We start from the raw sequence: 27,152 nt of genomic DNA, 5'->3' as shown, positions 1-27,152 counted from the left end.
AGTGATTTTTTTGTTTTGATTTTTGCGATTTGAGCATCGCATCCCCCCTGAACATTGGCAGTGCGCAGTGCTGTTTGTGAAGCAAGGAGCTGCTTTATTTTTAGAATCCAGAGTGGTAGTAAGTTGGTCCTAGTCAAAATCAAAAGGAAGAAATGGGCTTGGGCAGGTCATGTAATGCGAAGGCAAGATAACCACTGGTCTTTAAGGGTAACGGAGTGGATCCCAAGAGAAGGCAAGCGCAGCAGGGGGTGGCAGAAAGTTAGGTGGGTGGATGAGGTTAAGTTTGCGCGCATTGGTGGGCGCAGCTGGCGAAAAACAGGGTTAATTGGAGAGACGTGGGAAAGGCCTTTGCCCTGCAGTGGGCGTAGTCAGGCTGATGGTGATGATGACCTTAGTAAATATACCTTGTAGGCAATGGTAGGCAACGCACAGTAAGTTGATTGGTCTGTAATTTTTCAATTCTTCGACATATCCTTTCTTATGAATTAAGATAATATTAGTGTTCTTCCAAGCTTCTGGTCCAAATTTTCAGTCGTAGACTGTACTGGAATTGCTTTCTTTTCTTGTTTCATTTTTGAAAAATTTGTTTTCCATACCGATCTCTACCTATCTCCCCACTCTTTTGCTCTATCAGTGATGTGCAGCCCAACTAAATCTAGCTGTGAACATTTTGCCCTTCTGCTGCCTTGCCCGTTATCTTGTTGGCGCCAAAGTTGCTGTGGCCATTGGCAAGGTAACCAAGCAGTGAAGCGTGCAAGGTCTTTTTTTTGGGAAAGGCCTTTGCCCTGCAGTGGGCGTAGTCAGGCTGATGGTGATGATGACCTTAGTAAATATACCTTGTAGGCAATGGTAGGCAACGCACAGTAAGTTGATTGGTCTGTAATTTTTCAATTCTTCGACATATCCTTTCTTATGAATTAAGATAATATTAGTGTTCTTCCAAGCTTCTGGTCCAAATTTTCAGTCGTAGACTGTACTGGAATTGCTTTCTTTTCTTGTTTCATTTTTGAAAAATTTGTTTTCCATACCGATCTCTACCTATCTCCCCACTCTTTTGCTCTATCAGTGATGTGCAGCCCAACTAAATCTAGCTGTGAACATTTTGCCCTTCTGCTGCCTTGCCCGTTATCTTGTTGGCGCCAAAGTTGCTGTGGCCATTGGCAAGGTAACCAAGCAGTGAAGCGTGCAAGGTCTTTTTTTTTCTGCCATTGCCTGACTGCAGGGGGTCCCGTGCCGGACGACCGGTGGCTGCCAGTGACCTCGTGCACTGAGTACATGCTGCAGGTGGAGGTGTCACACCGGGGTGGGCGCCACAGTGGGCGAGGGGGCAGCAGGGGTGGCTCACTCCAGGCAGTGGCCCCCCGCTTCCCCAAGCCCAAAGATGAGTCCTGGTTCCTCATCCTGGGACACCGTGACCAGAAGGAGCTCATTGCCCTCAAGCGGACTGGCAGCATGCGGGGGACGTCCAGACACCATGTATGCCATGTGTCCTGTGTAGTTCCTGAGGCTTTGTGGCAAAAGCAAAACACCATTCCTCACTTCTTACAGAGGAGGAGAGATGATGGTGGCGATGACTATTTTAATGGCTCAAAAGCAGCTTGGCCAAAAGAACGGCATAGCCGACATGCTGTTTGGTCTGCATGAGGTGGGGTCGAAGACCCAGTTTTCTCATCATTTCACCCCAAAGAAGCCCATCATGGGGCCAGGGGAAAGCTTGTGCTCATTGGAAAACCAATAGGTACCCACTATCACTGGTGATCGAACCCCTGTTCTCTTTTTATACAAAGTGTACACTCAAAGCTGTATCAGGATGGAATTCAGGATGTCTTGACTCATGGTAGTTACACAGAATACAGCTGATGTGGCCATCAAAAGCTGTCGTAGCATTGTGCTAAGTGTGGGCTTGCCCATTTGTACCCAGGAATGCACATGTGATTTCAGAAGTATCCAAAACGTGGAGGCCAGAAAAAAAACTATTAGGGTTGCTTGGCTTACTTGCAAATGAATGTGCTGGCAACAGCTGAGCTACGATGTTTTGATACTATACTTATCAAAGTGTATTTACTGTGTGTATGTGTTGGATATAACACTCAGTGAGGTCACATTTCACGAGACTTTTGTGACTATTTTGCTTCAACACATTTGCACTACTTGTGAGCAAACACAATTTGACAGTGCGTCCAGTGTTTCAGTTTCCTTCGGCACGAGCTGCAGGTTTACCTTAAACACTCTTGTACTGTTGTTTGGATGTTATGATGGTGTACTGGCCCGTGCCTGTGCCACCTTCGAACAATGAGAACAGCCGGCTTTACAACTCTGAATTGCCTATAAGTGACCATTACCAGTAAAAAGAAAACGGATTTCTTGGCAGCTTAATTGCACAGTTCACACAAACAGGCATAGAGTCTAGCCGTCTGATTTCTTGCTGCTTGTTTTTGTTGCAGCTATAAGCCTAAGGGAAAATGTAGCTCCTAGCAAAGCTGCTACACCGTGCTTTTATATTTATGTAAGGCAAGTCGCACAGGATATTTAAAAAAAAGGCATTAGCAGTTGCAATTTGAAATGTGCTGTTTTTAGAAAAGTTAGTTTTAACCTCCAATTTTTGTGTGACTAGCTTGTACTGCTTGTAAGTTTGTTCTATCCATGCTCAGTCATGCACTCTAATGTCCCATTAGAAACTGTTGCGTAAAGGGCAGCTCCAGAGGATTTTCGAACATTTTGAAATGACTATCTCATTGTCCTTCTTGGACCTCCTTGTCTTAGTCGCAGTAAGAGGTTTTTCAAAATAATGAGGGAAACAATTACAAAAGAGCACAAACCAGGAAGTTACATTCGTGACGTAACAGCCCAGTTTGCATGGGTTTCTATGGGAACTTGTAGAGGTCTCAAAAAAACACAGCCGCTGGGAAAATGCAACACCTAGGAACGTAACTGTGGGGTCCTACTGGTGAACGGGCATATTTTGGGTCTTTTCATAGCCGTGTGCTTGTTTGGAGATCCTTCGCAGCAAAAAAAAAGTTATAATAAACAAACAGAAGTAATGACAAATAGTTGGCGATTTTGTAAAAGAAAAGTAAGAGACTAAAGCCTTTGTGTCTTGTCTTGTTTGAGAAACAAATGTTTCTTGTTTGGAACATGACGTTTGGCAGTAGCAAAATTCAAAGACTGGCGATATTCTTATCCTATAGCCCCTCATTACATTGGCTGGCATAAACGCTGTCCCATTCTGTGTATCAAATATGGCAGCACAGCATCCATGGGCAGCGTCACAAGTGCATGCTAGGTGCGTTTTCTCCGCCGCATGTCTTGAGGCCCTCACCTCCCGGCTACATGTGGCATCTTTGAGAAGCATTTTTAAGCATTTGGGGCAATTCACAACCACATGTCGCACGTCATGACGGCAAAGATTGCATGAAACAAAAGTGGGGATGCATGCTGGGTGTGGTCACCCCTCCCCTCAACTCGTCCCTGTAGCGTGCATCTGAAGATGATGATGGCAGTGCAAGGCACGTGAATAAGGTGGCTACGGGATCATGGAACTGGGCCACATGTGTGTCGTTGGGGGACATGTATATCATAGCTATGCTGTACCGTAAAAGCCATTGCTCAAGAAATGCTTTCCTGCCTACCATGGCTTCTGAAGCACTGAACGCAATACTGCTCGCAAGGGAAAAGAAAACACTATTCAAGCATAGTGGTTTCCTCTATAGTTTCCTCTCTCTAATTAGCAAATGCATTGTAGACAGCTTAAAAGTTGTCTTCAGATAGCAAGAAGAAATTCACTGCACAGACCATAAGAGCTGTTTCACACGACATTAGCATTCTGTATATGGGACATGCCAGTGTTCCAAAAATGGAATATTTAAAGAACACACTTTGTCTTTGAAAATAGGCTGCATTTTTTTTTTCATGGTCATTTCAGAAAGTTTATCGGAATTGTCAGTAGGAATTTTAGTCTTTGAAACATTGCTTCATAGTGTGGCGTTGAAAAAGGTTAAAATGCGTGGAGGACGAGAAAACCCCTGGAGTTACTCCTTTTTGAGCTGGCTTCACTGTGTTAAGGCTGTACCATTGCCAGTAGCATAAGCCTTCTGTTCTTGACAAATTCTTCTTTTTATTTTCAGCTGACCTTTCGAGCACCCCAGGAGGTTGGGCGAGTGGTTTATACCCTCTACCTGCTAAGTGATTCCTATCTGGGATTGGACCAGCAGTATGCAATTTGCCTCAATGTGCAACCAGCGGGGAACAAGGCATAAGCACTACATCGTGCCTCAAGTCAAGGAAGTTATATGTATATTTTTTTAATGCATTACACCTGCCAAATAATAAATGTGGTTGTGTGTACACTTGTTCTTTCATTTTTTGCATGGCAACTCTTGGGCTTACTAGAAAAGTACCATTAATAAATGCAGATTTGCTGGTTTGGTTTTTCACTTACATTTGGTTGTATCTGTATCGCAGTATGCGAATAGTTGAATTTAATAGATGTAGTAGGTTTCATAAATGTATTGAGCTTTTCAAGCCATTTGATTGCACCTCACAGGTAAGTTTATATTTCTGGTAAACGCTGCATGAAACGGTTGAATGCCATTTCTACGAGTGGTGGAGAAATCATTAGGAATGCAATGTAACCGTGCGAAACGACCCAATAGGTTAGCGCAATGTAAAAGTTCGAAGTTTTTGTGCCACTTTTTCGAAAAACCCGGGTTTGTCTAGTGCGTTGTGGTTCTGATATGAAAGAAGCTGTCGCTTCTGAAAACAATTTCAGGAGGCTCGCCTATCGCTTGTCACAAATCGGCGTTCAGCACGTTTTTCATTTTTAACAGCTGGAATGCTACCGAAATTCCCACCAATTTAAACATGAGTAGAGCTGTGTAGAGACCCATGCTGGTGAAACTAGTGCATCGACTGCGAATGAACTAGGCGACTAAAAAACTCCTTGTTAGTACATAAAAGTTGCCGCCGTAAGCAAAGCACAAAGTTACCAGCATTTTGGGAAATATCGTGCATGTGTTCAAAATAATTTCATAAAATGTAACTAATAGCACAAAAAATCAAAAAGCGCAGCTCGGCGCTGTGGTTCGGTGGCCATCTTGGAGTTCGAGGGGGCTTGTTCGGGTAAGCAGCGTGCGTTTCGATTACCATCTCGTCGCTCTTCCGTTTCATATTGCGGCGCAATACTTCACAGAACCGTCGCCAGTGTTACGGGATAACTCCTGACTTCAAGATTTGCCATTGTTTTCAGTTGAAGAGCCGCCTCAGAAGCCAGCGAGCGTCGAAGGAGGAATCCTCTGAGGTTAGGCTTACGAGTGCGGGATGGCTTGCGCGACATTAAAGCGAACGCACGACTGGGATCCCCTGCACAGTCCGAACGGAAGATCACCAAAGCGGCGAAGATGTATGCCTTTTTCAGTCAACCCACCAGCTCCTCCAACAAGGGCGCACCAAATCAATCCCTCGCCTTTCGGCGACGTGCCACCAAAGCTGACTTCAGGTACTGTCCCTTTAATTGATACGTGCAATCCGAGAAAACGCCTGCGCCTGCTGTCATTTGTTCTTTCCCACCTGCGCTCGTCGCCGCGTTTGCTAATTCATTAGAACGTGAGCAAGTTTATAGACCTTAATTTAGGATGCATCTTGTGCGTGACGCATTGGTTCATACTTTGCAATGTTGTTGTCTGTGGGTTGTTTTATTGGGCAGGACGGATACAGGATCGTTTCCCGAACGAAAAGCCGTTATGACGCGGGCGCCTTTCTAACGCAGCCTCTTCTCCGTCGACTTCCTTCTGCTGCAAGTTTGGTGTGCCGGTCTGGCTGTAAAAGGGACGCCGATTTTAATCAATCAGTTACCTAATCGCGGGCGTGGGAACTGCGTTCGAACAACTGCGTTCGAACAACTGCGCCCGAGCAACTGCTGGGATCTGGCCGTTTGCTTTTGCGTTGTTGGCTTGCCGAAGTTAGCGTCGCATCCGTGTGTTATATTCATGTGTAGATACTAATTTGCAATTCAGTGCTTTGATTGCACGGTCGGATTTGAGGGGCTTGGTTGACACTGCTCGCTTTCACAGTCGTTGCGTCCGTGAACTGTATGCATGAAATCCGCCGTTGCTCACCTCATGGAACGAAGGATTTCTTACCTAGCGCGTTGTCCCACAATGAATGGCGTTCGCAGGTTTTTTTTGTTCACTGCTGATTGGTTGCTTGATGCAAACCGCTACGAGTAATCCATACCCATTGCATGTCGATGTCCGCCTTGTGTGTCATGGGCGTCTGAAATATTTTTGTTTATTAACGCTTAGCACATAACTTCTTTACGACATGGACTTCAAAAGAAAGGGCGCACGTGACGACTGTAGCTGATCTACTTAAAGTAGCGTCGCGTTGGTTTGACTGCGACGCGTTGCAAGATAGCGTCGTGAATGATGCGTTTCGTTACTGTGGCATTGCTTGAGTGGTGTGGATGCTGCATTTGTCAGCGAGCGCCTTTGCCAACATTCATTGAATGTTTTACTCGTGCAGTCAACATTCCCTAACCTTCTAGAAATGTTGGCCCCATACATTTGCAATAATCAATACCGAAGCCCTCTTTCCCAAGACTGGATAGAGAATTTAGCCACCATGGGGAAATTATTCTGCCACTGATTTTCTTCTCCAAGGTCTTCTTAAGTACAGGCCCTTTGATTTGATAGGAACTTGGAGCATAGCTTTTTCGTTGAGCCACAGTCTTTGCAAAAGCCATCGATTGACAGGATGTAGGTTTGGGTGAGTTTGCGTGATGTGAAGTGAGGAATTGGTGAAGCCATGAAAACGTAAACATCAACTGAACAGTATGCTGTCTGTGCCTGTTGTAGTAGTTTCCTCATTTCTGCACACTCGTTCCATAAAGGCTTTCCAGCTTAAATGTGCTCACCCACCTAGCAGCCTCAGAACTTCTCAGAGCCTGAAGGCAGCGAAGGAAACAGCGTGTTTTTATTTACAACTTACCTAGATTTGTTGTGTAAGTGGACAGCAGAACCTTTAGTTGCCACGGTGGCTCAGCGGTTATGGCGCTCAGCTGCTGACTCGAAAGACGTGGGTTCAGTCCCGGCTGCGGTGGTCGAATTTCTTTGGAGGCGAAATTCTAGTGGTCCGTGTACTGTGCGATGTCAGTGCACGTTAAAGTACCCCACGTGGACGAAATTTCTGGAGCCCTTCATTATGGTGTTCCTCATAGCCTGAGTCGCTTTGGGACATTAAATCATAAGCCATAAACAGCAGAACCTTAAATTAATGACCTGAACAGCAGTAGATTTTGTAAGCTAAGTTTTTAATGCCATTTGAGTGCCAAGCCATATGGTTGGCATTTTATAGCGAACGAAACACCAAAAATAAAATGTGTGCATGGGCTACAAGTGCGAGGCAAGGGGAGTGGAGCGAAATTTCATGCAGTGATGGCAAAGGCAGTGCAATGTCGACAAGCAGCACCTTCCTGCATCCTGCTCATGAAAACAGCATGGTAGATGACTTAAAAACATGCTTGTTCTCAGTGGACATCCACCTGCTGTCACTGAGTTGGTCTTTAGAGGCCGTGATAAGGCCTTGACCAAATGGTTATCGGGATGATTAAGCAAATGGTTGCTAGCGGAAATTTGGAAGGCAGTTGCATGTTTGCAGCTAAACATGCACCCGGATCCACATACTTATAATCTGTGGTAGCTGAATGATTGCAATGTCTCATTTTTTCCTGGTAACTTGTATGAAACCTAGACTAAACCTGCTGGCAAACCATAGCCTTTGGGTTGCTTTATTCTTATATTTTATTCTTTGCCATTTAGGCAACACCCAAAGTTGCTAAGGACCCCCCTGAAAAAGCTAGGTGGTGGTGGTAAAAAGCATTTTTTAGAAAGTGTCCTCAAAGGCGGAGTCCTCAGTCCAGGACTTCGATAGCTTCTGCTAACCTGCCAGCCCACACAATTAGCCATTGTTGATCACTGGAGTTGGACATAGCAACTTCCCTTTTATTGTAAAACTCTCAAGTAAAAAACAAAAATTTGAGGAAGCCCGCACCAAACCAGAGGTTACTGCAGGCAAAACCAATTGAAATTAAAAGGGGCAAATTCCCAAAAGAAAATTTGAGAAAAAACCAATTAGAAGAAAAAAAAAAGTCACAGATGATGACAGGCAAAGGGAGCTGTAGGGCAGAGAGGGCCCAAAAGGATCAATAATTAAGAAAGAGGAGAACAAGCATTGTTGGGCCTAGCGTGCCCAGGAGCTTCAGGCCTAGGAGCTTCAGACCGGCTCACAGGTGGCCAGGAGGAGGGAAGGTGCGGGTATCTGTAGGAAGGAAGGAAAGACGAGAAAAAAAAAAAACGAGGTAAATAGGCTTTAGAAAGCAGAAGAGGCATATAAAATTGGGGAAAGAGGAGAGTGAACCAAGATAAATGAGGAAAGGGGTAGGGACAGAAGAAAAGATAAAGGAGGAGGGAAATTAAAAAAGTAACTAAATAGGTAAAAAAACGGAAAAATAAAACTGCTAGAAGAAAAAATACAAATGGAGAACAAAAACAAAAAGGAAAACAAAAGAAAGACAAAAACTGCGGGTGCACGCTGGTTGAACAAACAGCAAAGCCCCCAATGCCCGCTGGCACGGGCAGGGCCACTGCCCACCAAAATTGTCCATGTGGTGCTCCCGACCACATGAGACATTTGGGAAGCTCAATAATGGCACGTAGGCCTATGAGCCATCCGGCTGGGAATAAACACGAGACGTGTGAGAGGAGAGAAGAAACTCGGAACGGAAATCCGAATAAGCAATGCACGAGAACGAGGGGAGGGTAACAAAGACAGGAAGTCACGAGTGGAAAGAAAGTGCGGATAGAAGCGGAGCCGCTCTGCTATGCCCGCGGTGAAGTGGTTGGGTGGAGTATAGGCAGTTGCTGGGGGGAGTGGTATAAGGGCAGTCTGAGCACTGTCCGGTAAACCAAAGTATTTTGGTTTTCGGGGGAAGTATGGTTGCAAAGTTAAAACGTAAAGGAATTGACAGAAGGAAGGGCAGTGCCAGAAGCGGAGCCTGCGGGTTAATTTGACTCAACATGGGAAAACCTACCCTGCCTGGACACTGGGAGTGTTGACAGATTGAGAGTTGTTTCTTGATTTGTTGGATGGTGGCGCATGGCTGTTCTTTGTTGGTGGAGTGATTTGCCTGGTTAATTCCGATAATGGACGAGACTCTAGCCTATTAAATAGGTGCGGAATTGAGTATTGAAGTTAAGCCTGTTTGCAAGAGAGCTCTTTTCGTTTTCAGTATTACAGCTGCACGTTATTTCTTTTTCTTAAATAATAGTTTTAAATTGTTAACAACTTGTAAGCACATTCTTAGTACCTGATTAGTAAGAGCAGTTATTGGGTGTGAGACCTGGATGCTGCTGTTTTATCTAAAGCAAGGAACCTCACCATAAAGGTGTCAGTAATATTCATTTGGACTGCCAAGTGCATTGCTTTATATAGTTTCACGGCCATCTCGCCATACCAAACTGTGGCAAAATGTGTAGTGATTTTGGCCTTATTTTGCTGGTTGGCCCCGATAATGTGATAAAGTGACTCTATAAAGAACATTGAATTTAGTTAATGCATCTAAATACTTTTTTTTTTTTTGCCTGGTGTAAACCATAGCCAAAAAAGGTTTCATGGCATACCTGTTTTCCTGTAAACTTCAGATTTTTCACAGTTGTGCTTTTCAAAAATGTTCATTGATTGCATTTGGCTAATTTGAAGTCTTGGTTACAAACTGCAGAAAAATTTTTCAGGATTGGTTTGCAAAGACAAGTGTTCCTATATAATGATTAAGTGCAATGCTTATTTTTTAAAATATAGTTGAAACTACCATGCCTAACATGAAGAATGTTTAGCAACATGACAGGTCAGGTTTGTATAAGGTGCTGTGGTTTGTATAATGTGCTGTGGTTTGTATAAAGTGCTGTGGAGTGGGCTTGCCAGTCGCGAGATTTTAGACGTGTTAATGTTAATTCTGTGGGTGTTCCGTCAGTGTAGCACTCACTTTGTGAAAAAGCTCAAAACGTGGAAACGCTATATTTTCCGCTCACTTTAGTGATATATTATTTTATTAGGTACAGTTCAGACTGCGACTGGGGTGCCCTCGACCTTTGTGTCACCACCGGTGAACCACTGGGTTGTCTAATGTTGTTATAGTGGAGATCTTCATTTTAGAATACTGCTCAGGCTTCAGTGGTGTCTGTTACCGCATGCATTTTGAGCTGGACAATGTCACATTGTTGATCACTTTAGTGGCGCTGCTAACTATGGCAACTTGCTTTGTGTGGCCACCTTACCTTAGCTTTCTTGTATCACTTGACACCTGCAAGATATTTATTTTTTTTAGACTTGGACAATGTTTGAGAAATGTCAGCTGATTCAGCTGAGCTGATCTCAACCGCAAAGCTGCATGGCAGTCCTCTCCACAAGACCCAGTCAACAGCAGTACGGGGAGTTTCTCCCTAAGTGCTCCTGGGTGGTTGTGAGTGGCAATGCAGCTATGCAGCCGTGTACAATATTTGGAACAGCCTTAGTGATAACCAAATGTCTCATTTATTACTGAAACTATTGAAACATGCTTACATTGGTGTTAAATAGTGTACTTTTTTTTTTAAGGGGACGTTGTAACCAAAAAACAAACAAAAATTACATTTTTGTCTCATCTCTATAGAATGGGACACACTTTCCTGCATCTTTTCTGGTATCTCACTTCTTCCTACGTTGCGTATTTCCTTTTAAAAATTAGCTTGAAAAAGGAGGACACGAACAGCCAGATCACCTTTTTGTGGAGGCAGTGTATTACCGGTCATTTGAAACAGAATTTCATAACCGGAGCTGAATGTTTCTCAATTCACTTGGAGTAAAAAGTTATTTAGGAACAGTCTTGGAGCTCTTAGGCTCCGTGATAGCATTTTAGTCCTTTATTCGAATCATCTGGAAGCAAGCTCCAAAAAAAATTCCTCTCTAGTACCAGAGGCATTAAAGATGTCAACAATGGATGTTTTCATAGTACTCCACAGCGGTAACTTAGCAAGAGCCAAGGTTCTAGAGGCCTTTGGGCTAACCTGAAGTTGTAATACTCACCACCAGCTGAGAGAAGTTGACCAGCATCAAGTCTCCTCTGCTGGGTGAGGAGCACAGCAAGTAAAAAAAAAAAGCCTAGAAAACTAATTGACTGGTAAGGAAACAGTGATCTAATGAATAATGACTTTTGAGGTCGTGGCAATGGAATAAATCTGCCTGCAAATGTTGCCAAAGTGAAAAACTTCATAATGAAGTTACTTCTTACTTCAAAACTCTTTTATTTCAAAACGAGATTTCTTTTTACGACTGCACCATTATCTTAAAACGATATGAGGCAGGAGGCCACTTCTTTTACTGTACTTTATATGAGCACATGGGAATATACTGAACCAAAATTAGGCATGTACAACGATCTGTTTCCATTTTATAGACAAATCTAGTCCTTGAGAGAACAAGGTCATAAAAATGAGTTTTAATTATATTCTATAGTTTAGGTTCAATCGAAAGAGCATAAAGCTACTATAAAAAGAATACAAACATGTAGCTGCTATCTTTATTAGTTCAGAAATGTGTACTGAAGCGCTGTAAAATACATGGGAAAGAAGAGGCTTACCCTACCTCTTTAAAACATTATTTGCATTGTAATGGTGTGACGGTCATTCTTTCTCAAGATGTGGTGACCTCTAGGGAGTGCGTGAAAATTCGTCTGCTACATGGAAGACTGGTTGAAAACAGACGCACAATGGTGACACAGGCACAGTCTGCTTCCATGCGGTGTGCATGTAAAGTGGCAGATGTGTGCTTGGCAGCTGCTGCCATCTGCTGTGTGCACCTGCCGCTAGCACAAACTGTGCATGTGTTCTAGAATCTGGCAGTTTGTTTTCAACCAGGGAAGCTCGGGAGAGTGCAGAGGGTGAGAGGTGCGAAAGCACAGAGCAGCCATTTAAAAGAAGCGGATTGTTCATGCAGCGTTTTTTTATCTAGTTATATCAGTATTTTTGCCATGTGACACTATTAGATGCTGTAATTGGTTGCTAGGTGATGCTGGATGGCTTGTGCCTCATTGTGGGTGAGGTGTAAAAGATTTTACTTCTGACCGCTGGCTTTTCCTTTGTGCAGAGGAGATAGCAGCCAACATCCGTGAGGAAATGCGGCGGCTGCAGCGGCGCAAGCAGCTCTGCTTCCAGGGTGCAGAGTGCAGTAGCCCCCCCGAAGGCTGTTCCCCCATTGGCTCCCCCTCCCAGCACACCGGCGGCCTCCTGTCACCTGTGCGCCGAGACCAGCCCCTGTTCACCTTCCGCCAAGTGGGACTCATCTGTGAGCGCATGATGAAAGAGCGAGAGAGCCAGATACGAGAGGAGTATGACCACGTGCTCTCCACCAAGCTTGCAGGTAAGGAGGCAACTGGCCCTTGCCATCCTATGCATTTGGCTTGCATAGAGGAAACATGTGGCAGTGGTATGCATGCTAAGTCGTGTGGCGCGAGAAAAGGGGGCGCCAATGGAGTTGCTTGCAGAGGTTGCACCAGGTGGCACGAAATGCAGGCGTCCTGTGCCCTGCCTTGCTTTTAAAAGAGATGGCAAAATGGCCTTATGAATGCATTGAAAGGCTTCTCTGCACATTTGTGGAAGTGATAATCTGCTAATCAAAGGCTTGTGTTCAAATTGCTATAAGAAAATACATGAACGGTGCATGGGGATGGTAGTCCTTTTAGCAACCAGACTATCGTCATCTAGGTTGCTACGAGTCATCCATGACATTAGCATCATGCTGCATTACAGTCAGAGTTTCCACTGCCACCTTTTTACCCTGTGCCTCTCGGTCAGTTCAGGGCAGACCTTTTGTAAGTGTTGTTAAAAATTGCAAGTGTTACTGAGCAGTGCTGAGAAAGGATTGCGATGGAGTATCTAGGTTTTTTTTGGCTTTGTTGTGGGACATTGCAGTGCCCCAGTGGCAAGTGAGAGCACTGAAGTACTTAAAGTATACTTTGTGTTATCTGCCATAGAAATCTCCATTTTGTGCCTGTGGTGCCGAAGTTTAATTTTTGGCAGATGATATGCAGTGGCAAGTGCTAGGCCTTGGTGATGGGTTGGGTGTGCAGTTTGCATTTTGTCCAATATACAGTAAAACCTCGTTAATTTGTTGATTCGGTTAGATCGGAGGGATGGTAGCAGAATAGTTCTATTAGTCCTAATTATTGTGCACTGGTACTGCATGCTTTGCCTATTTCACAATCAGTGCAACAATTGCATTCTGGATGGTGCTTGCAATGTCAGTTAAGACATCAGGGCCGTATGACTGGATGTGAGAATTTTTGACCAGCAGGGTCACAACTGAATTAGTCCTGTTGTTTTTACAGTAATGTGGTTAGGAGCAGTGCACTCAACGCCATTGCATTTTCTGCTTTTTCCTCTTCAGAGCAGTACGACACATTTGTTAAATTTACATACGACCAAATCCAGAAACGGTTTGAGGGCGCCACACCCAGTTGTAAGTATTTTGTGCATTTAGCACTCTGAATCCCTTGCCGTGCTTTTAAGTCGCTTGATGCACCGTTACTTTGTGGTGGAGGGCTACTTTGGCATTACGCGGGATTAGGTTTGATAATGCGCGAATGCGCATGCTGGGACGTGTTAATTTCTACTAATATTGTGTTTCCATGGTAGCAGATCAGAAGAGTGTAGCATGTGGTAGGTGGATGTTTGGTGATTTTTTGTTTTTTGTTTGGTTTTTTGTTTGGTTTCTATTTTTGGGGGAACTGTAATTCCCATGGAAAGCTGTTGTAGCTTTGGCAGTGTTCACACTGTAAATGTGTGCACTGGCAAAGTGTTGCATCTCCGCATGGCCACCTGCCTCTTATTGCTTGACACTCCACTTGCATGCAGCACAGTTTCGGTGGACAGAGTGGGAGACAGACGCCAGCTATGGCTCCTCGAGTGCAGTGTGAAATAGCACTGTTTACAATTAGAATAAAGGCACTGACTAGCGGAGCAGTGATGGGTTCTTGTGCTCAATTTCATGGGTGCTTTCTCTAAATAATAATGGTGCTTGGGCAGCTGACGTGACCCTTGCACAGGACTGTCATTTTTCAGACAGTGCCTGAGACCGGATTACAATATGCATGCTGCAGCACTTATTTTTATTATGAATTAGAGTAATTCTAGAGAATCCTTCAAATATATAATGCATTGAAAGCCTGGATGATAGGGCACGCACCCGACGATTGACACGAATTAGCCACCCGGAGTAAAACACTTCACTGGAAAACATCACGTGATTCTAAGTTGTTGAGACGCGGTGCCAGGCTGACAGTAATGATGCCTTGGCCAGCGATTTGGAGTGGCGCTCCATGTGAACAGCCCACGGCTGTCTTTGTGAGGTGGCTTTTGCCTGGCCTGCTTTTCCGCGTGCTTCACCATTGAAGGACTTGTGCAAATCGATTATATGTTCATTTTAATGTGAAGTAATTGTGTAATGGTAAACTGGTAACAAGGCTAGGCCTGTTTATGATAAACTGACTAAATTCAAAGGTCTTTCGTTATGGCTTCGATGCAGAGCATGCTATGCCTAGTGGCACTGGGCGAATTATCGAGCTGCTACAGTGCTTACGCCGCCAAAGCATGGCGGGTGCCACATCGCCGCAAGAAAACACGCTGCTAGCGTGGGTGCACCCCATTCTAGCTTTTGCGTAGCCTAATGTTTTGTCCTTTCTGATGCAAGCACCAAGTATACAAGACAAGGTAGTAGCTCTGAGGCACTGTGTGTCCATAGTTCCAGGCGGAGTCCGGCGTGGAGGACGATGAATCTGCAGTTGTACAGTATTGCAGGCAGTTACCTATTAGCTTTCAGCAGAACATACCACGCAGGCAAAATTATGTACACATGAAACAGTTGCTTTGGCTGTCAGATTTTTTTTAACTACTGGCTGCCAAGTTTGGTGCGTAGCCCTTACATGTATATACAGTATTTTATGCTTTTATTTTGTCAACTCCTGGAATCTCATTTTTGGTCCTCGCCACTTGTTCAGTGCAGGCAGTTGGAATAGTGAACTTATGTTTTATGTCAGTGCATGGTGTCAAACCTGGCTAGTTATGAAGACAAACCATGACGGAACTAGCCACGTAACTCTATAAGCTACCTGGCATGTTGATTTATGGACACGTGTGGCTGGCTCCTTCATGACTGTTTCTTTTTTTCCTCTCTGTGCTTTGTTGTAATTCATGCATCATTTTAAAAAAAATGCTGCTTCATAGCTTGTTTTATCCTGCTCATAATGTGGCATTTCTTTAACAAAAATTCACAAGGCTGAGCCGTTTGCTTTTTTTTATTAGTCATTGTGCAGAAAAATGTGTGGCCAATTGCTGCAGGAATAGGCGATTGTGCTCCCCCCTCCCCTTTTTTTGACACAGTTCTGTTCTTGGTGAAACTTCCGTGTTTCACACTCTTGAAAGGTCTGTTGGATGCATTGACCTTTTGGTGTGATCCACTTCACTGCTGAATTTTGGAGGTATCTTGGAAATGGGCTGCTTAGAGCCACCTGTATTTCTTAGTGATCACAATCTAGCCAAAAGCTACCTAGAGCATCATTTTGCGGATCATTTGCGCCAACATCTTTTTTATAGCATTATTTTGAGATACTAATTGCTTTGGACCAGAGGCCTACGAATGCGGAATAGCTGAAAGTAAGACCTTGGCATAAAACAGGAAAGGATGAGAAAAATGTGTAAGCTGAGACGTTTAACCTTGATAATGCTTGAAAGGCCAATAACTGGAGTGGTCTTAAAGATACGAGTGAAGAGCATCCTCCAGACCATGGTGCACTGAGAAAATAACTGCAGTCACAGCGCTGACATAACAACACGAGCTTTTCGGAGACTTGCCATGTTGTTTGCTTTTGTAAGTGTCCCATTCATTGGAATGGCGTTTTTACTATGTTGAAACCTTGTGTACACTCAAGCAGAGCAATTCATGCGTCACCCTCAGTGAGCACTGAGACTTCTTCTTTTTAACCTTTTGTCTTCTCTTAAAATATGATCTGGCTAAAATGAGCAGAAACAATAAACAACCTTGACAAACTGAGGAAAAGATGAAAGTTTGTTAACCGCAGCAACTGTAGCGCATTGCAAGCTGTTAAGGGTCTTGAAAAAAATTTTTATTAATGTAGTAATAATTATTAAATTTCAGGGAACATGTATTTTTGCATGCTGATTCTAATTATGTAATTTAATTTCATGTAAAACAATTTTTTGAGCACTTATGTAATTTTTATACAATTATTTTGCGAAGAGCTTGGAAGAAAATTTGCTGTAGGAAAATTGCTGAAATGTATGCCATTGCGTTGTCTTGATACCAAGGAATGCGATAAGGGTAAAATTATCATCCTGGCTATCATAGAACTTGAGTTATAGGGTATTGAAGCTGCCACTTCAGAAACGAGAGTACACATTTTTATTCGCATTTCTGAAGCGACAACTTTAAAACCCTATAACTTTCTGTGATAGGCAGGAAGACAATTTTACCCTTATTGCATTCCTTAGTATCAAAAGAACCCAATGGCATACATATCAGCAAGTTTTCTGCAGCAAATGTTTTTCAAACCTCTTCACAAGATACATGCATAAAAATTACATAAGTGCTCAAGGAATTGTTTTACATGAAATTAAATTACATTTTTAGAATCAGCAAGCCCTGAAGGCTTCTTAACCGTGACTTCATTAATAAAATTTTTTTTTCAAGACCAGGTTCCTCCCTTAAGTGACGTGTGTTTTGAAATTTGAAGTTATTTGGCTCATTTTGTACTGATATTTTTCCAAGAGAAAGTTGTGTGTGTTAACTTGCCATTACAGCATAATCTCACTTCAACTTCAGTCTCTGGATGTGTGGTATGTTTTGAAAAGGAAAAACAAATAATTGCTCTGCATTTCAGTTGGTCTTATGCATGGAGCATGCATGTCTTCACTGGTAGCTGTGGTGTCCTTCATTTAAGGGGAAATGCAGGTCTTAGAACAGTAAAAAAATGGTAAAAAAAATTGATTTTGAGCAAAACTCATTTTTGGAATGTTTGACCCTTTGAGCACCAATTCTCAAATTATTAACGCTAAATTCGGTCGGGAAATGCGATAAAATATGCTTTCGATATACCACGGCAGGCACGAAATGCCCCCAAAAAGGCGAAATTTGTTCAAACTTTCTGCGCGCGCCACCGACGCTGCAGCCGGCCGATCGCCACCACCTTGGGCTTGGTTTGAAGCTGTTTTCTTTGTGCACAATTCGCAATATCTCAGCGTCACTCAAGCAAAACGACTGCCCTGGCCGGTTTTCCGAAGATCGTTTCCAGGTCGTTGATTGGCTCGCGCACCTCCATTGTTCTATGCCTGCCATTGGCTGGCGTGACCGGCACGCCATTTTTTTTCTTTCTCCTTTGCGTTCACCAGCGTCGCTGCCGCTGCGTGCGAGTCTGCTTTTGCGCTTGTTTTTCCTAGACGCGCCATGTTTCTGCTTTGTGCCGGGAGTTTTTCTATGTGATCAAGATGACGGGAGACAGTCGACTTAAACCGTGCACGCAACGAGCTTTTGGAAGCCGTAAGAAACGGGCGTGGAAAAAAAAGCCGAAAGCGTCGACCACAAGCGCGCTGTCGGGACCTTCGTTAGAGCCAGTGCCTGACTCGCTGGATCTGCCGGCACGAATTGCATCCCGGATCACGGTACAGTTCATGTTGATGCCGTATACTACTCTGCGGCGGAGCAGGCGCAGCTTGTTGAGCGATCGGTGCACACGAAGTCTGCTCTGTTGGAAAAGTCAGCGACCCAGCGCAAGTTTGAACTTCTTGGCGTCAGCGCGGAGTGCCAGACCGGTGATGCTGGTACCGAGTTCGTGATTGTGGACATGAAAGTTTTAAACAACTTTTTGGCGCAAGCGAAGTGCGAAACCTGCGGCGCAGGAAGTCTGACTTTGAGCAAGGCAACAGACAAGGAGTATGGCTTAGTTGTAAAGCTCCAGCTTGTCTGCGGCAGCTGCAACTTCGAGAGGAAGCAAATTTTTTCCCCGTGAGTAAGTGGAACTGCCAACATAACTCCCTTCGAGGTCAATATGAGGGCCATGAAGGGCATACAGACGAAAGGCAAAGGCGTGACTGCCCTTGCAGACTTTTTTGCCTGTATGAACCTGTCGCATTGAGGTCTGCACCACAAGACCTTTCAGGGACACCTGAGAACTTGTGTGAAAGCCTGCGAGAGCACAGCGACTGCAAGCGAAGCTGCCATTGTGGCAGTCATCAAGGATCTCTATAGAGACTTCTTGAATCCAGTTGGGAACATTGGCGTTATTTTTGATGGTTCGTGGATGACCTGAGGTCGTAGCTCTCACATCAGTGTGGGCTGCATTGTTGAGCTGTACGCTGGTCTTGTGATCGACCACATTGCTTACTCGAACTTTTGTCACGGATGTGCCTTGGGACCACAGCCACAAGATGAAGGCTACAGTGACTGGCTCGCCACCCATGAGTGCCAAGGAAACATCGATTGTAACTCTGGCCGCATGGAAGTGTAGGCTGCGCTGACCATGTTTCAGAGGTCTCTGGCCAAGTATGGTCTGTGCTACACGACCGTCCTCTCTGATGGAGACAGCCGGACTTCTCATGCTTTGTCAGAAGCAAAAGTGTACGGATTCATAAAGATTGACAAGAAGGATTGCATCAACCACGTTCATAAGCGAATGGGGACTGCTCTGCGGAACCTGGTTGATGGAAAGAAGGCTCAAGGTGAATCTCATGGTGCAAGAGGCAAGCTGACGTAGGAAAAGATCAAGATCACCAACTACTACGGCTATGCCTTGAGGAGCAACAGTAATGACGCTCCGGGCATGAAGAAGGCAGTGGAAGCTACACTCCTGCACATGACATCTACAGATGTCCCGAACCACTCCAAGTGCCCTGAGGGTGCTGACTGTTGGTGCAAGTTCAACAGAGCCTTGGCCAATGGTGAACATTCACCTCCACACAAGAGTGCCCTCCCGGCTTGTGTTGTGGCTGCTCTGGAGCCAGTGTTTGCAAGGCTCAGCGATGAGAACCTGTTGGCACGGTGCAGTGAAGGAAAGACTCAGAATGCGAGTGAGAGCCTACACTCTCTCATTTGGTCGCAAGCTTCAAAGAATGGGATTGCTTCTTTGGAAAGTGTGAAGCGGGCTGCTGCTGAGGCTGTTGCCATCTACAACCAAGGAAGGAGGGCAACTAATGAATCCATCACTGCAAGTCTGGGCTATGCTGCTGGTGGCTGCCTTGTTCGCCGAAGCCTAGATTAAGGTGCCCTGCGTTTGCGCAAGGCAAATGGAGCTCAGCTAAAGAGCACTTATTACGAAAGAGAGATTGACAAGGCGTAACAAAACAGGAGCAACTGAAGATTACAGTCCTGGACTGCTATGAAGACATTCTCCAGCAGCACAGGGCAGCGTGCTGCCTAACATCCAGGCGGTTCTTTTCAAAGACAGAGTAGGAGAAGTGTCGCGCGTCGCACCCAACGGTCCTTTTCAGGACCACCCAACTGCTTGCCATGGTGGGGGCTCGGATCTCCTTGGCTCCGGACCGCTAGGTCCCTCAAAAAACAGTTTTCACGATTCAAAATATTATCCTTAGAGCTCAACACCCTAGCTCTGCACTCCATTGTCTCTAAAAAATGTACCGATAACTTCATCATGCTTTCACCTTCAACATTTTTTTTTATTAATGTTTCCTTGGATGGAATAAGACACTTTTGTTTTGCTTTGTAGGGAAACAGATAGGGAACATCTAAATAAAATCCATTGTTGAAGATTCCTCCAAAAATTTTCTGTAGTCAGCGTCAAAACTTTAAATGCGATTTTCTTAGTTTCATGTTTTTTGCCAACATCACTAGCCTTACGGAACTTTCCATTATGTTTCTGTGGTGCAATTTTAATAAATTTTACACCGTTGAATTCAGAAAGAATTGAACTGTGGAGCTGTGCTACTCTTATGTGGATAAGTTGAACATATCAAATATTGTGAACAATAATACCAGCTAATTATATTCCAGATTTGTGATGCATCGACATAATTGAACATTTTTATATGATGATGTACCTTAATAACAATATAAATAGCATAGCTCTGAATGGCAGGTCTTTGGCTACTGCTACATTTTAATTGTAACCAAAAAATTTTGAGGGAAAGTGTCTTAATGACCCGTAAGAAGTTACCTAATTAGGCTTCAGTTGTTTTTCCATAAGTAGAGAACTAATTGAGATAAGCTGAAACTAATTACATTTTTGAAAACAGGAGGAGGAAGAAATACATGTGCATACTTAATTTCATTACAATATCTCTAATAATAAAAATTTTCCTATTAAGACCAGTGTCTCCCCTTAATGGGCCCATTGATTTTGGAAACAGAATAGGCATTGTGCAGCTTTGTGGCAGCCAAGTGTGGTTGCTGTCCTTTTTGCCTTGTTTACTTAAGACATCCATTTTGCCTGTTCCAGATTTGTCGTAACAAGACCATGGGCATCACACCACAAAAGAACTAAAGTGGGGGTTATGCGGAAGTTCTGTGCTAGTAGAAGCAACGAGGGAAGTTTCAAGACGACGAAGCACTGTGCATTTTGGCTCTGCAGGCAACGACGGCAATGGCAGCAACCAGCGTCAAGCCTGAATGAGTGCATGCTGCAGTGGTGTGTCCCGTCAGTGTATTCCCCCCCCCCCCCCCCAACCCCCAATTCTACCCAGTTCTTTTCTTTCCGGCCTTCTCTGTGTTCCTTGCCATATCTTTTCTTCCTTTATTCCATTTTCTTGTGACTTGAAGTGAACTGCCGGTGCGTTCATTCCCGACAAAAAGAAATGAAAAGGACGGACCTCACCAAAAGAAACGGATCATCTACAAGCCCTTCCACTTTGGGATTTAAGAATGAGCGGGGAAAATGTAATTTTTCTCCCCCTTTTTGCTTTGCCGTTGCCATCTCGCCATAGGAAGCCTGTGATGAGTGGAAAGCGTTGAGTGATATGCAAAGGTTTTTTTTTTATTGTGCACGATGGATGCAAAAGAACTGCTTTTGTATGCCAGGGAGTGAAGTTTAGTCACATTTATTTTGTATGTGAGGAGAATGGGAAATGAGGGAGTGACATACGCTGCAAAAGGTTTATATGGCTATTTTTCTTTTCTTTTTGAATGAATGAATTGCCTGTGTGTTTAAGCTGTTTGCGCATTGCAACTTGTGTGCAGAGCTGCAATTTACATAGCGAGATTGCGGCGTACGGAGAGCTTTGCCAGGTTTCGAGGAGTGTATCATAAGGTGCACATTGGTGTGTGTGATGGCTTTACGGTGTCATGAGAGAGAGCAAGCTGCAGGTGCTTTTGTGAGTGAAGTGCTCAGGCTTTATACTTGTATCTGGCTGAAGAGTATTGATACTGCAGCTCATCCTTATTACCAAGCAGTGACTTCAAAATTAGCTTAGTGTACAGATGTATAATATATAAATGCACTACAGGGTGTGTCCGCCTAGCATCTGTCTTGCGTTAGTTTTGTACCGCTACGTGTGTTGTCCTGGCTCTGCTTTTCAAGACGTTCTGTCGGCTCATGTAAATAGGCTTGCACAGGCTTTGCCATATCGCTTCCCTTTGGGGGCCGAATCCATAGAGGGGGTTTTGGGGATGAGATAATAGCTGCAGCGTTTGTGGAATTCCCAAACAATGTGTCGCTGGTGATGCTTTGTGGAGGTTGAGAACTGGAACTTCCTGGTTATATATTGAATGCTGTGACGAGAAGGGTATGCGCAGAAGAGGTCGTTGAGAGTGGTGAACATGTACATGCTGTGGGCTTAGCAGTAATAAAAGTGCATTACAGAGAAGTATGGGCCATCTGGCTGCGCCGTGTGCTACTCTGTGCATGGTTGTGGGGGTTACAGCTTTGTGTATGTGAGTAACCGCGAGTTTTTTTTTTTTTTTTTATAGGCCTGACCGGTCTTTCATGCCCATTCTGAGGCATTCTGCGCATACGTTGATTGGTTCTTTGCCGATTAATTGTGCTTTCTGAAATGAGGTCAACACAAATGGTCAGTGAAGTGCAGTGTTGCGAGTATGTGCAATTGAGCTTTTTTTTTTTTTTGAAACATAATTTAGACTCGCTATTTGCAATTTCTGGCATTAAATTGCTCTCTTCAGGTGTGTTCACCAAAAGTGTTTTTGAGTGTATCTGATGGCTATTAGAATAAAACATTGAGATAACTGCTGTTGCATTTTAATTGTAGCACATTGAATATTTTTGAACTGTAACAAGGAGTCTACAGCAAGTGGAAATTCACAGTTCCAGCACAAAACATTTGTCATGGATGCTCCTGAGCTCTCCATATTGGTCCTATTCGTGTCTCCCTCAGTCGAGCAGCACTGTGAGACAGGCTAGGCTAGCAATAAAAGCCCGTCTCCTTTTGCGAGATGGATGCACACTACGAGAGAATCATGGATGCCACACGCAAACATATTGTGGTCGGCAGGACAGTAGCTGTAGTGTGTGTGCATGCCTGCTGCAGAGGCTTTGCATAGGTATGACAGACAAGGGTAGAGTGGGAAAAGCTGACCAGGTTTAGACAAAAGAAATTTGAATATTTACCACTGTTAGCATAAGCAGAGTTCAGTTATCTCAATGGTACAGCCCTCTAACTTGTTAGCAGTGCTACCGAGTGCCTAGCGCAAGAAAATTTATGGAAACGGTTAGGAGTGCAATTTAGAGTAAGCTTTCGTTTGTTCCCATCACTTCTGTGGCACAGTAATTACTGTTGTTCTGAAACTCGTAACCTGAAATCGAACTCCCTTGTCAAAAAAAATTAGCTGCGGTTTAACGAAGCTACTGCTGAACCTGGTTAGAGAGCGAAGGCTGTGGTGTATTGGGCAAGCAGATGTGGCTTGGCATCTGTAACATTGAGTGTGTTCCGCACACTGGATAGGCAGCACGCTCACCCCGCCACCCTGGCAGGTGGTTCATCACGAGAAGTTGGTCACCCAGTGAACACTATGGCCTATTCTACCGGTGAATCGAACAGTCAAGTGGTGCGACACCATGGTGGACTACTTATGGTAAAGCCTATAGCCACATTTGACCTCTGGCTCACTTGGTCAACCAGCAATGCGTGGCGAAATTTGCTTTACCTAGCATAGTGAAGCTTTCGCTTCGAATTTTTAACAGCAACAATTGCAATGCTTATGAAGCTGTTTCGGAAGCGGCTATCAAATGCGCACATTATGCGGAGTAAATGCCACTGAGCGTGCAAGACCTAAAAATGAGATCGTAAATTACAAATCTTTAAAAATTCCCCGGCGCCACATCGCTCCCTTTCAGTCTCCCCTCTATTCTGCCTGGGGGAGCGAGCGACAAAAAAAAAAAAATTATAGACGATCGGTCCGATCGATGCAGAGAGTACGTGCTGGCATTAGTGTTCCCCTTGGATGGAGCTGGCGCTGATGGGTGCAGAGCAAGTGGGTGGCATGATCCAGTCAGTAAATCACCGTGCTGAAGTAAGACTTTCTGATGGGCTAGTTGGTACAGGATCTTTTTTTGAAAAGCTGTGCGCTAAATAGACGTTCACAGGAAAAAAGTAGACACAAAAGAGTGATGCACCATACACCCTTTCTGCTACCCCACCCTCTTCCTAGTCCCCTTAAAGCGGACAGGAAAATTTCCCTCTCCATTTTCCTCTCTGGCCAGATTTTTCCACTTCGGGGATTCTAATACTTACACATTAAAAACAATCTAGCCAAGGGTGCGAAGCAGGGTCTCTGCCTGTTTTTTTTTTGTCTGCTCCCTCTGGTGTAAGAGCTGAGAGAGAAAAGGAAAATGGTCGTTTTTAACATCGGATATGTTTGGTGCTACACAAGCTTGATAGAAAATTTCTGCAGGGCGATGATGGGTGATTCAATATCAGTCGCTTTTCTTACCCTCGGTGCAAACTATTTTGGGGACCCTTTAGCAGCATACAAATCATACACTGCGTCTACTGGGTGTGTGCTGCCTCTTGGGTCGCATTTCAGGTGCCTTTGAGCTAAAAACACCATATAGAAAGTTGCCAGAAGGCAAAACACCAACAATCAGCATGCGCATCATTTACTGTCTCCCCTGGTTGTGTGTTACATTTTAGGTTGCATTTCGAGACGCTTATAAGCGAAAAACACCATTTTAAAAGCTGTTGTAGGAGCCAGAAGACCAAACCAGCAGTGGGGGGAACTGTACCGGTGAGAGAACAGGATTAGGAGTCTCCAAAGTACTGACAGTAGAGGGGGGAGCTGCGAGTAAAGCTCTGAAGTTTAGAGGATGGCACACTATGAAATAGCTCTTGGAAGACCGGGGTGTGATGCATTAAGGCGGCATGCCTGCAGTGCTCTTGTCAATGAGGCCAGCCTCTGTTGATAGCCTTGTAGCTGCAGGAAGTGCACCCAGTGCAAATGCTTGAGGCTTGGTAATGAAAAAATAAGTGTGTATTTCTAGGTGAACCTAACAGACCCCTAACCAGCAGTTCTTTCTATTGGCACTGCACTGTCATGTGTCTGCACCCCTGGCATCGTTGACACCAGCAGGTACTTTGATCTCCATGCCACTCAGTTCTTTGGTCAAGTACACTTGACAGCCAAGTCTGGACCTGGAGAAAGAAAAAGAAAAAAAAGCAGGTAGCCCAATAAATGACACAGCCCTTTACCTGGCAATAGCGCAGCACAACATGTGGCAATGGCCATTATAGCACTAAATGCTATTTTAAAGCAGCATTTTTTTTTTCTCACAGTCGCACAGTTCACCGAACTTTTTTTTTTTCATCCAGCTGTAGCAAGAGACTACACTGGTGCCCACCTGTTTATAAGAGCCTTCCACAAGTGTGCACTCGACAGAGAGCGCAGTTGTCTTTGCTCCTGCCTCATAAATTACACCTTCAGATTGATGTTTGTTTCATCTTCAATGCTGCAAGCAGAATTTTCGTAGAACATAGACTCCAGCAGGCCAAATAAAATTCTTTAGTCTTTTTCCTCGTAATATTTCTTAATCGTCCAACCAATATACAGAAGTATCTGAACCATTAAAACTATATTCATCACAAAAAAAAACAATTATACTGAAGGTGAACTGAATCTGCTTCCTGTATTTATAATTGTGGTTGCCACATACTGCGGGGCACATACATACAGGCAAAATCGGACAGTCATAGCAAGAAGTCTGGGAGCTAAACTACTGCAGCTGCAGTTTAGCAGGCTGCGATTTCTGCTGCATGCACTAAAGAAGGAAGTAGTTTACTGCAGCAAGAGGGTGCTTCTTACGCCATTTACGGCAAAGTTTCAAACTTTGGTATTGAACAACTCCTCAACAGCATTGCAAAAGAGATGAACAAATACTGTTTAAAGGCAAGCACACAATGCAATATAACCAACTATTTCTTTTGGGAGGTGGGGCCAGGATAAAAAGGACTTGATTTTATCTATCGGAAAGAAAATTCTGCTCCATGATACCAAGATACAAAATGCATCAGTTCACATGTGGTCTTCCAGGTAAATGATTTTGATTTCCTTTGTTGTTCTTAGTTACTTGTAACATTCTAATTTAGGAATACATACTGGAACTAAATCAACCAATAGGTAAAGCATGCCACAGTGCTACACTGGTTATAATGCTAACAGTAGCTTAATGTATATGCAAACACTTCACCTCAAAGGCAAAAGGCAGAGATTTGGCAAGGAAATTGCACTCCTGAAGTCCTTCACAACCAGCCAATGCTTTGTGATGTTCAGAAAATCAACTGATGCTACTTTTTGTCTGTACTACCCTTCATTAGGCGAGCACCATTTAAGTTCACATCCTTGTTTCAAATCTCTTGAAGAGATTTTTCAGCTCTTACAATGCAGCCATTTCAAGCACACGCCTCATTGCAGTCCAACTCTACACAGGAAGAAGCGTTTCCTGCTCCACTGCTCGCCCCTATATCGTATGTGAGCGGTAACACGGCACCTGCCGTGGGTATATGTGTAGCGAAAGCATCCAGCGGTAATTACGTTTCACACAGTGCGTAGGCAAGGTCCAGCATGTCCAGTTCCTCGTCTGAAGGAGTCTCCTTGAGCCTCTTGAAGTCCTCCGGTTTAAATATCAAGTGGCAGGTAGAGCAAGCCAGCGTGCCTTCGCAGGCGCCTGCAAATATAGAACGAAACGAAAACGAAATCGGCTTTGCGTTGAAATGGCTATATTATGTAAGCTTTTATGATCACACTAAACACATCGGGGCTATGAAGTGATTTCATCTACTGGCTTAATTTGGCGGGTAATATTTAGTGATGATGTTAATGCCTGAACACTCACCGAAACCATCAAAGTCAAGGTGGTTGTTAATAATGACGTCCAGGAGACTGTCTCCTACTTTTCCCACTGCGCTGACCTTCTCGCCATTTTCTCGGATGAATGTCACGTCAAAACTGCAAGAAGATAGAAAAGAAAAACGATAAGATCACATGAAACCACAATTCAGTTATACGTAGTCTGCTACTGAATGCGTTCAAACAACTTTCCAGTCTAACTTTGTTCAAAGTCAACAAGCGTGTGCAGACGAGTAAAGAAAAATACTGTCACCGTACCAGCTTTATTATCCCGTAAGGTATCGGTCAATGGGGGTCCTTCGGTGTTGTTGAACCTTGACTTTATCACGACACCCTCTTAACGACTGCCTATGGATGGCGCGATAAAGCGAAAACGCCCGTTACAACGGAAACTACTGAGGTGATCGTAATATATGGTTCTGAACAAGCAAAACGTAGCTATAAAAGACTTAACAACTGGCAATACATACGTTTCTTTTTTTCTGACGGGAAACGTGGTTGTGAGGCACCGGGTTGATGTGAGCGCCGATGGTCCATGTAAGCCCAGTAAACTTGCCAATAGATGCGTTCTCCGTGTAACTGGAAACTTCGTTAATCCTACCCGAAAAAACAGCGACATAATGAATCAATACGTCTGTACTTTTCGATTCTTGGTGATGAACTGCGAGGATAACGTACAGGTACTGATATGTTGCAGACGGTACAGTACATAATTAATATAAGGGCAGCGTAAGTATCGTACACAAGAGAAA

At 44.1% G+C, this 27,152-nt stretch overlaps 3 protein-coding genes across 4 annotated transcripts in view; 2 read left to right on the top strand and 1 right to left on the bottom strand.

Annotated features, from left to right (window-relative positions):
- LOC144098901 (activating signal cointegrator 1 complex subunit 3-like) overlaps positions 1-4,346 on the top strand; it is a 63,173-nt gene extending 58,827 nt beyond the window's left edge. Inside the window, exons 38-39 of the mRNA XM_077631841.1 lie at positions 1,223-1,476; positions 4,125-4,346. Of these exons, the coding sequence (XP_077487967.1) occupies positions 1,223-1,476; positions 4,125-4,256 (386 nt within the window). The 3' untranslated portion in view covers positions 4,257-4,346. The remainder of the gene's footprint in view (positions 1-1,222; positions 1,477-4,124) is intronic.
- A 516-nt stretch (positions 4,347-4,862) lies between these two features.
- On the top strand, positions 4,863-22,287 carry akirin. 2 transcript variants are annotated; one of them, XM_077631839.1, is made up of 5 exons: positions 4,863-5,118; positions 5,246-5,494; positions 12,175-12,447; positions 13,474-13,545; positions 20,549-22,287. In XM_077631839.1, exons 2-5 carry the CDS (start codon positions 5,317-5,319, stop codon positions 20,557-20,559), a joined length of 534 nt encoding a protein of 177 aa, XP_077487965.1. In that variant the 5' UTR covers positions 4,863-5,118; positions 5,246-5,316; the 3' UTR covers positions 20,560-22,287. The 2 variants fall into 2 exon arrangements, 1 of the variants encoding a protein (XP_077487965.1); XR_013307266.1 differs by having other exon boundaries at positions 4,980-5,118; positions 13,474-15,081; positions 16,307-22,287.
- Positions 22,288-24,140: 1,853 nt separating this feature from the next.
- Positions 24,141-27,120, bottom strand: LOC144098900 (adrenodoxin-like protein 2, mitochondrial). The gene is made up of 4 exons (XM_077631840.1): positions 26,871-27,120; positions 26,387-26,499; positions 26,086-26,218; positions 24,141-24,689 (listed from the first exon to the last, which is right to left on the bottom strand). Exons 1-4 carry the CDS (start codon positions 27,017-27,019, stop codon positions 24,590-24,592), a joined length of 495 nt encoding a protein of 164 aa, XP_077487966.1. The 5' UTR covers positions 27,020-27,120; the 3' UTR covers positions 24,141-24,589.
- Between the last annotated feature and the right edge of the window lie 32 nt (positions 27,121-27,152).

The sequence above is a fragment of the Amblyomma americanum genome, chromosome 7, assembly GCF_052857255.1.
Source record: "Amblyomma americanum isolate KBUSLIRL-KWMA chromosome 7, ASM5285725v1, whole genome shotgun sequence".
In the NCBI taxonomy this organism is placed as follows: Eukaryota; Metazoa; Arthropoda; class Arachnida; order Ixodida; family Ixodidae; genus Amblyomma; species Amblyomma americanum.
The sequence above is the reverse complement of the archived record's forward strand: the minus strand, read 5'-3'. Positions and strand labels throughout refer to the sequence as shown.